Source organism: Natrix helvetica (assembly GCF_964273705.1).
Source record: "Natrix helvetica genome assembly, chromosome: 2".
Lineage (NCBI taxonomy): Eukaryota > Metazoa > Chordata > Lepidosauria > Squamata > Natricidae > Natrix > Natrix helvetica.
The window spans coordinates 283483327-283493579 of record NC_138552.1 but is presented as its reverse complement, the minus strand read 5'-3'; the positions used below and the strand labels follow the sequence as shown (position 1 = coordinate 283493579).

At 42.9% G+C, this 10253-nt stretch overlaps 1 protein-coding gene across 2 annotated transcripts in view; it reads right to left on the bottom strand.

The window, feature by feature from the left end:
• Nucleotides 1-251: 251 nt before the first annotated feature.
• GALNT17 (polypeptide N-acetylgalactosaminyltransferase 17) overlaps nucleotides 252-10253 on the bottom strand; it is a 392841-nt gene continuing 382839 nt past the window's right edge. For both annotated transcript variants that reach the window (XM_081941423.1, XM_081941424.1), the window contains exons 10-11: nucleotides 4057-4224; nucleotides 252-1179 (exon numbers count right to left, since the gene is read on the bottom strand). In XM_081941423.1, coding sequence (XP_081797549.1) covers nucleotides 1051-1179; nucleotides 4057-4224 — 297 coding nt within the window. In that variant the 3' untranslated portion in view covers nucleotides 252-1050. The remainder of the gene's footprint in view (nucleotides 1180-4056; nucleotides 4225-10253) is intronic.

The following is a 10253-nucleotide window of genomic DNA, read 5'->3' as shown; positions in this document are numbered from 1 at the left end:
AATTCCCTCCAAGATTTTTTTTTTTGTAAACATATGCTCTTTGTGATGAAATTTTCCCCTTTCCACTTTTATTTTTTAAAATCTACACTTCTCTACCATATTGACTGATTATGTACCATCAAAGTCATTTTGGACTCCTAGCGTCCACACAAATAGATTTTTTTCCATAACCATCTATTTTTTTTTTAGCCTGTTATTTAGGCTCTTATATTTCTTACACAACTCCACTGTGATATATACAATTTCAGAAACGATCCTTTATGGCTGTATCTTTCACAAACAAATTGGTTTAATGTGTGTGGGGAAATTTCCATGGGAGTAATACAGAGGTTAGGGTCCATTCACGGCAATGGGAGAGTCCATGTTTTTCTGTTGCTGCATATGTCTTCTTTTAAACCCTGGTTGCATTGACATCCCTGGTACTCCATAACATTTCAGGATCATTCTGGCTCCTCTTTGAACTAGTCACATGAAACTGAGAACAACGTGGTGTGCTTGGTGTAAAGAACACATTCTTCAAAAAGTTTATAAAATGTCCTTCTAGAACTCCAGAGCACTTGAAACTTCCAAAATGAGGCGGTGATAGACATCTCGTGCTACCTTCATGGAAGATGACTGGCTTTTTTAAAAAAATCTTTTGACATGGTATTCCATATTAATATATTATCTCATTTCCAAGATTGTGTGCATTCAAAAAGAAGAATATCCAAAGTTTCATCTCTGAACCTCAAATATAATGTGCTGGTCCTGTATATCTGGAGTGGGGATTTGGGTTATTTTTTTGGAAATGTTTGTAAGCTTTCATTGCTGTCCTTAAGTCAAGATGTTCCTTGAGCCTTCAGGATAGCGACAACTGTAGATCTGGAATGTTTTCATTCTGTCCGTCAGTCAAAGTTTGGCAGAGAGATAACCGAAGTTCAAATAAATAAAATGTAAAAAAAAAAAACCCAACAACAACTCAAAATACCTTCCCTTGAAGGTTTGATAAAAAATGTCTCCTCTGGTGAGAATTCAGTCTGAAGAAATCTTGAACATTTGATAATAAGCTCTCTACTTGATAAAATGTTTAATAGTCCACCTTTGACCTGTGCAGCTGCGGAGAATAAGATCCATACCTGATGTGCCTTTATTTTCAACTTCCAAGCAGCGTCCTGTCCCTTTGTTTAGGATTGCACCATGCTGGATTATGTTTAAGAGAGAGAGAGAGAGAAATAAATCAGTGCTTACATCCATCACCTTTTAATGGGTCAGAGTACAATTCCCATGCCAGTTGGGATTTTTAAATGATATTGTCCTATAGCTGTGACAGCAAACCTATGGCACACATGCCACAGGTGGCATGCAGCACCCTCTCTGTGGGCATGTGAGTCGGTGCCCCAGTTCAGCTTCGCCGCGCATGCACGCATGCCTCCTGACAGCCGTCTGGTTGTCGGATCTCTGCCACGCATGTGGGGGACATATGAGGGGAGTGCACATGCATGCGTAGGGGTTTGCGGGGGACCCCCACAGGAGGCGCATATGGTGAGCATGCATGCGTGGGATGGGGTGCATGCGTGGGACCCACACATGCATTGCATTTTGGGGGTTCCGGCATGTGTACTTTGGGCACTCGGTTCAGAAAAGGTTAGCTATCACTGTCCTATAGCTTCAGGCTAAAAAAAATTACCAGGTTTGCCTTGCTGTAACTGGATTTACCATTAGATGGCAGCAAAGCGATATAACATTCTAAACTTTTGCTGCCACTGGTGTCAATTTTAGGTTTTGCAGCCAGACTTGCTAGCCTTAATATCACCTCTGATCATCATCACCAACAACAACACATATGTCTCTGCACACGGTGTTATTTCATACTACAGCCAAATAATCTAGGCAGGACAGTTATACTGTATATCTGAGAGAAAGGAGGAGCACACCTCCTTTGCTTTCAAATGTTTCAGCTTCCATCCTTGTTTAGTTAATGTTGGGAAATCTCTCCAATGCAGGCAAGGGTGGTTTTGGTAGGAAATTAGGAAGCTTCCAGAATTCTAACGTGTGTGTGTGTGTGTGTGATTGTGATGCCCACACTTATTTTGCACCAAGGCAACAAAAGAGAATTCTCAGATTCCGCATACTAACTGAAGATAGCCCAACTCCAAACAAGCTCCCATAATCTCATAGAATGTACTTCATAATAATGCACTAGAATAGCTGGTTTGATTTAGCGCAGGGCCGCTTCATATATTATGAAACAGCTATGGAAACATCACTGCATTAAAATTAAAGTTAATACAGCTGAGACAGGCTGGAATCAGCTGAAATCCTCTGTTTAGTTTTAGGTAGGTCTAATTTCAGTGGCTTACAAGCATCAGCGTGGCAAAGATAACTGAATAATTGTTTGGGGCATATTCCATTCATTGTTACTTTTGGCTCCGCTCACAAAGTGGGTGGCTGTTTGTTTTTGTTTTGAAATGCCATCTGTTTTAGCCTCACTTTTATCAAAACTAGGTAATAAATTGTGTATTCAAAACTGGCTCTTTACTGAATGTTGAAGGTATGTACATAGGAGAGAATGGGAGATGGCTTTCAGTTCATCACTAGAAAGGATGCAACATTTTAAGGAAGATATATAATTTTAATGAGATGGCCAAGTAGTCTTCCAGCCCTTTCTTCTCCTTTAAATTAAAACACCCTTTGCAATCAGTGATCAAAACCAGTTTGGAGACGATGAAGGGCCAATTTCTTCTTCCAGTTTCTTCTTGAAAGCCTCCAGTGATGAAGCTCCCACAACTTCCAAAGGAAAGCTGTTCTATTGGTTGATTGTTCTCACGGTCAGAAGATTTCTTCTTATTTCTAGGTTGAATCTCTCCTTGATCAGTTTCCATCCATTATTCCTTGTTTGGCCTTCAGGTGCTTTGGAGAATAGTTTGACCCCTTCAACTCTGTGGCAGCCCCTCAAATATTGCAACACTGCTCTCATGTCTCCCCTGGTCCTTCTCTTCACTAGACTATGCCCAGTTCCTGCAATTGTTCATTGTATGTTTTAATCTCCAGTCTCCTAATCATCTTGATTGCTCTCCTCTGTACTCTTTCTAGAGTCTCTATATCTTTTTTATAGTGTGGTGACCAAAACTGGATGCAGTACTCTAGGTGTGGACTTACTAAGGCTTTATAGAGTGGTATACTAAGGCTTTTTTCAAAAGACAATTAGACTATGTTTTTGTCTTTGAGAAAGTAGACATCCAAGAAGCTTAATCATTTCTGACAGGATGATGGGGTGGATGAAAGAATTACTTCTGACATCCCAACTGTCCATCCAGTCAGAACTGATGAAGCTTCCTGGGTGGGAAGCGAAACCTCTTTTTCTTCCTCAAAGGGGGAAAAAAAAACATAGCCCAATTGCCTTTTGAAAAAAAAAAGCACTTTTGAAATAACCATGCATTGGATGACTGAGAATCCCCGTAGACACCTAGCCCCATTCTAAAAGTATTTCAGAAACAGCTGGCTGGAAAAAAAAAAGAAGATTAGAAAGCTTAGGGTATGGATCTTTTGAGAATAAGCATCATTATTTTTTTTTAACAATCTTTGCAGAAAATCTGTAAAGGTCATCAAACCTCTCCCTGTGATTTTATTGGAAGAAGGCAGAAGTGGATTGCTCCCGGTTCGGCCCAGTTCGGCTAAACCGGTAGTGGAATTCAGGCCTGGGTTACAGAACTGGTAGCGACCCAGGCCTGCCATGTTCCTGAACTGGTTCCCTCACCACCACTGGGCTGCCACCATTTTGGATTTTAGTGACTGCGCATGCGCAGTTCACTGTAAATTGTTCTGTGCATGAGCAAAGAACAATTTGCATTGAACAGTGCACACGGAGGTTGCAAACTGGTAGTAAAACCGGCAGAAGCCCATCACTGGAAGAGGATGGATAACTTACAGAAGGGAAGATCTGGCTAGGGTTATAGTTATTCATATGTTCCAGCTGCAGGAGTGATTTTGATCACGGACTGTTGCTTTAAAAAAAAAAAGGCTTCCCACAAACAATTCATATGAAAATAATTGCAAAAAAAAAAGAGAAGCATGAACCTGTATAAAACTCCAACGCTTGTGGAGGCTGCTCTTGACTTTCTCGCAGTCAAGCAGCTGAGGGAGTTTACTCTTCACGTTATCCACCAGGCAGCGGGTATCTGGGAGCAAGATGGTGGTCCCAAGAGCTCCTAAATGCAGAAATCCTTCTTTGGTGTAGCGAGCAAGCTAGGGAAGGGAGAGAGAGAAAGAGCCAGGTTTAGAGAGATGACTGTTATCTACTGCAGAACCAAATACGGTCTGGTAGCGAAAGATAATATGGATTATTAGGATCTTAAATGATGTTTTGCTCTGGTGAAACTCCATCTCAAGGACTACGCAAAGCTCTGGGCAAAGGTTCAGAGAAGTTGTGGAGAAGATCCAGAAAAAGGCGATAAGGATAATCAAGGGATTGAGCTTTACAAAGAGTGATGGGTATGCTTAGACTTCAGTGTGCGGTGATTCAGTGTGTCTGATGATCCCTCCTTCAACATGCAAAGTAGAGAGACAGAAAGTTTGGTTGTCCTTTCACGGAGAAACAGTGGAAGAAACACCATTCCAAGGAATGGGACTCAAGAGAAACTTCCATATATTGAAAGGAATACATAGTACAATTATCTACCGTATTTTTCGGAGTATAAGACACACCTTTTCCCTCCCTAAAAGAGCGTGGAAATGTTGATACATTTTATAGACCGAATATAGCCATTTTTGGCCTCCCGAAGCCCCACCCCCACATCCCATTTTTGTTTTGGTGAAAAACGAGCGAAAAACAGGCCATTTTCCACCAAAACGGCCGTGTTTTTGCCTTACCCCAGCCCTGCTGAAGCCTGCAGAGTGCTTCTGGGGATGGGGAGGACAAAAACTTTTTTTTCCTTATTTACCTCTTCAAAATCTTGGTGCGTCTTATACACCGGTGTGTCTTATAGTCCAAAAAATACGGTACTTTTTTTTTTTTTTACAAATGTGGAATTCCATACAATAGACATCCAACACAGCATTAAGCCAGGGATGGGAAACTTGTATTGGCAGATACTGTTGAATTAAAATTCCCAGCTTTTTTCAACTTTGAATATGCCGATTGTGGCTATTGGGAGTTGTATACTGGAGGACTACTGGTTCGGGGTTGTTGTTTTTTTGACGATCAGTATGTAATAAAAGAGATAGAGAGTTAAGCCAGTGATTCTTACCATGACGAATTCAGCATGTCCTTTTAGACCAGTGTTTCTCAAACTTGGCGACTTTAAGTCCTGTGGACTTCAACTCCCAGAATTCCCCAGCCAGCTATGCTGGCTGGGGGATTCTGGGAGTTGAAGTCCACAGGACTTAAAGTCGCCAAGTTTGAGAAACACTGTTTTAGACGTTGGGTTAATTAATAGAGAATGGAAGGACACAACTATAGGACATAGTACCCAACTATTTTTTTTTAAAAAAAAATAACACATCAATTTAAGATCTGGGATTAATATCAGTCATGTGACCCAGGAAAAAAAAGTGGTTGGAAAAGTTTTAAAATGCAAATATTAAGGATACAAGAATGGCTAAGCAATGTTTAAAAAAGAGCTACAATTTCTGAAATACGGAGAATGCAAGAGTTGCCTTAACACAGATGGATGAAAGATCCTGTCCTGGAGAACCATGAAGAGCCCCCATGGCACAGTGGTTAGAGTGCAGTACTGCAGGCTACCTCTGCTGATCACCGGCTGCCAGTAGTTTGGCAGATCGAATCTCAACAGGCTCCAGGTTCACTCAGCCTTCCATCCTTCTGAGGTGGGTAAAATGAGGATCCAGATTTTGGGGGGGCAATATGCTGACTCTGTAAACCACTCAGAGAGGGCTGGGAAGCACTGGGAAGCGGTATATAAGTCTAAGTGCTCTTGCTATCTTCCTGAACCTTGTCTCAGCAATTTTCTGAGTTAGTGTCTAAGCAGGATAAAGTTTCTAAAACTTGGCAACTTTATGATGTGTGGACCTCAATTCCCAGAACTTCTCAGCTAAATGAGAGACCCAGGCCTAGATTAATCTATCCTCTAACTTTCAAAACTCTTGTGAAGATTTCAATGTAATGTATGGGATTTGGGGGGACATAGGCGGCATTGTATGAAATATTCTGTTTCTGTAGACTGCTGTCTCAGCCAAGCGATAGCAGGGACAAGCTTGCCTTATCGTTTTTCAACTCTACATCTATTATAGAGGAGCCCCTCTTTGTGCCCTAGAGAAATACAATTAATCTTAATTAACGTTAAATTGACACCAGCTGGAAAATTCTGAGAAATACAAGAAGCCCAGAAATATAGTTGGTGCACTGCTAACTCCATTTGATGGCTTCTGCTGGAAATTAACACTGAACATCCATCTTCCTTCATTATGGTTTTGATCGGGGTCTGTGTGCTCACAGTGGGAGAAAGTTAATTATATTCCCTCGCTCTTATTTTTTTTTTTTTTCTTTAAGGTTTGCTAAGTGAGGAATGGCCTGTAGCAAGTCAGAACTAGAGAATATGGCTTTAGCATGGCTCCAAACCCTGTCATTATAAAATCACCGTAATTCAGAGTGTAGTTGCGTGCCTTGGAAAGGAATTTCTGAAATTAAGCTGTTGTATATTAGCTTGCAATATTTTGATATGATTTATTTTTGTTCATTAATCAAGTTTACCTGGCAGCTCATCACGAGAAAAGTGGAAGACAGCAATCACTCAATTATATGAGTTAAAAAGTGCATTGCCAATCAGAGCTCTTCCCCCCCCACACTAAATATAAACACTGTGTGTGTGTGTCACTTTCCAAGAGACAACGAAGGTAAAGGTGTAGAAAGTAAAAACCCACCCCTCTCCTAGAAAAATGAAATATCCTGGGAAATATTGAAAAGGCAGAATATTATATTTCCCTGGATAAGAAATAGAGAAACATGTCTTAGTCGGGAAACAGACTCACTCTTAATAGCCCCCAGATTTGTCAATGGGCCATTAAAATGCCTGAGCCAGTCTATTCTACGTAACAAATATCTCCCCCCCTTCAGCTCCAGGGTGATGGGATTAAGGCATGATAGTATTAGCCTTTTACCCACCTCACCAAAGGGCGCCTGGGAAGAAGCAATGCTCAGCCAAGCTTGGGACTCAAAAGACACACAACCTACAAAGTTAGCTAAGACCCCCCGCCCCTGGGAGTCTGACAACCAATCAGAATACCTTTCTTACACAGGAACAGGAAAAAGAGAGGTGGGGCCGAACAGAGAGTATAAAAAACTCAGGAACTCTCAGCAAGCCCCTTTTTTCTTTCTTTTCTTCTTCACCCAACATCTGGAAGCATATGATCCCCCTTTTCTGTTCAGGAGCTCAAGCCATGTGATCCTGTCCACCATTAAACCATCTTTCCAAGTAGCCTCCATGTTTCCAGGGTCTTTTTCCCTACTTGGAACTGAACCCAGAAGGACATTTCTTCCAACAAATGTAAAGGTTCCCCTTGCACATATGTGCAATCCCTTCCCGACTCTACGGGGCGGTGCTCATCTCGGTTTCAAAGGCGAAGAGCCAGCACTGTCCGAAGACATCTCTGTGGTCATGTGGCCGGCATGACTAAACGCCGAAGGTGCACGGAAGGCTGTTACCTTCCCACCAAAGGTGGTCCCTATTTTTCTACTTGCATTTTTTACATGCTTTCGAACTGCTAGGTTGACAGAAGCTGGGACAAGTGACAGGAGCTCACTCTGTTATGCGGCGCCGTTATGCGGCCCCGAACTGCCGACCTTTCCGAAGAGACAATTAGTTGAATTTAAAGAAACAAATTGTATGTGTCCATAACTGGACTAAAAACCCACGCACTTCACATACGGTAGTACGATGTTGCAGATTCAATTCTGAAAAGAATGCAGAAAAGTATGAATGAAGCAACTCTTGTTGACTCATTAAGACAGATGGATTTATTTCTAGGAGCCACACAATCCTGGATATGTGTGCTCTAAGAAGACTTTGGCAGATTCTGCATTTTGCACTCTCTATACTGCAAAGCACTCCCCTCCTCCAGAATTGAATCTCAAGCACTGTGCAGACCAGAACATTATCTAAATTAGAAAAGGTGGATGAGGCCAATGGGAACAATCTACTCAGAGATGGCTTCCCGTAGGAGTCAGGGCAGGTTTCCCCCCACCCTTCCATGCTACTTTCTGGATAGTGGAATGTGGAAAAGAACAAAACAGAACAGAACAGAATAACAGAGTTGGAAGGGACCTTGATTGTCTTCTAATCCAACTGCCTGCTCAAGTATGAGACACTATTTCAGTGAGGGCTAACCTTTTTCGCCACCGCGTGCCGACCTGCGTGCTGGAAATGGCACGTAAAAACCATCCCGCGAGAAGTTCGGGTATTTGCGCGCGCATGCACGACGGACTGCTGCTCTTCTGGGTTTTGGTACTCCTGCGTACATAAAGGCCAGCTGGCCGGCACACAGGAATGGGGAGGAGGGACCAGCCAGGCCACGCATCCCACGCAGGATGGCTCTGCGTGCCGTTTCCAGCACATGTGCCATACGTTTGCCACCACGGCCCTGTATCTTTCCAGACAAATAAATGGCTGTCCAATTTCTTCTTGAAAACTTCCAGTGATGGAGCATCCACAACTTCTGGAGGCAAGTTGTTCCACAGGTTAATTGTTCTAACTGTCAGGAAATTTCTCCTCAGTTCTAAGTTGCTTCTCTCCTTGATTAGTTTCCACCCATTGCTTCTTGTTCTACCCTCAGATGCCTTGGAGAATAGTTTGACTCCCTCTTCTTTGTGGCAACCCCTGAGATATTGGAACACTGCTATCATGTCTCCCCTAGTCCTTCTTTCTATTAAACTAGACATACCCAGTTCCTGCAACCGTTCCTCATATGTTTTAGTCCTAGGTTGCTTCTCTCCTTGATTAGGTTAGGGTTAGGGTTAAATCTTTCTCTTTGACAATCTTCCATCTGTTACTTCTTGTCCTCAGGTGCTTTGGAGAAAAGGTCAATCCCCTCTTCAAAGATGGGAAGACTGTTGTCATTGCCTCCCCTAATTCTTCTCTTTGTTAGACTAGACCAGGGATGGCTAACCTTTTTGTCGTTGCAGGCCGAAAGTGTGTGCATGCACCCAAAATGCAATGTGCGTGCCCTGCGCATGCACTTGTACACCCCCCACGTGTCTTGACCCCTATGCATGCACACATGACCCCCGCCGTGACCCCCACACTCTCCCCCAGCCCCCCTGCACATGCATGAATGACCCCCACGCTTGCGGCCCACCCCCCTCACCCATTTTTTACTTCCAGGTTGGTACAGGAGACTTTCCAGGCCTAAAATGCCCCCACCCCACCCCCGTGCCCTGTTTTGGGTCTGGAAGGCATCCTGAAGCAACCTGGAAGCCAAAATGCGGTGCGGGGGCACAGCACAAGGCCCCAGAATGCAATGTGAGCAACCCACCATGCATGCGCCTCTTCACCCCCCCACATGTGTGTGCGCATTTCCCACATGCGTCCCGCTTCCCACGTATGCACGGCAGAGACCCGAAAACCTGCTGGCTGGCGGGAGATTCGTAAAAAAGGAAAGCAGGCAAGATCTGATCTGAGTTCATGCTTGAAATTTCATCTTTCGTGCAATATGTACTGAAGCTGGATGGAGTTCCAGCAAAGAAGATGCAATTCTCTAGTTTACTGTTTTGGGGCTTATGTGTAAACATTTATAAGGGAAAATGTTAAACCTATTTAAGATTTACACCAGGGGTCCCCAAACTTGGCAACTTTAAGACTTGTGGACTTCAACTCCCAGAATTCTCCGGCCAGCAAAGTCCACAAATCTTAAAGTTGCCAAGTTTGAAGAGCTCTGATTTACACTATTGAGTTTTTCTTGACTCGAATTGTCAGCCAACTATGCTAATGATTTTTGGCACCAGCAGATCAAATGTAAGTGGGTGGGTGTTGTCCACCCGTTGTTATTCTCACAAGGTTCTCTCAAAATGAAATTCAATGGTGAAAAAAGTAAGGCTCTACATTTAGGCAAGAAAAACAAAATGCACAGGTACAGTATAGGTGGGACCTTGGAGTCCTAGTGAACAACCATTTAAATAGGAGCCAACAGTGTGCAGCAGCTGCCAAAAAAGCCAACACACTTCTAGGCTGCATAAACAGAGAGATAGAATCAAGATCATGTGAACGCTTAATACTTTATAATGCCTTGGTAAGGCCACACTTGGAATACTGCATTCAGTTTTG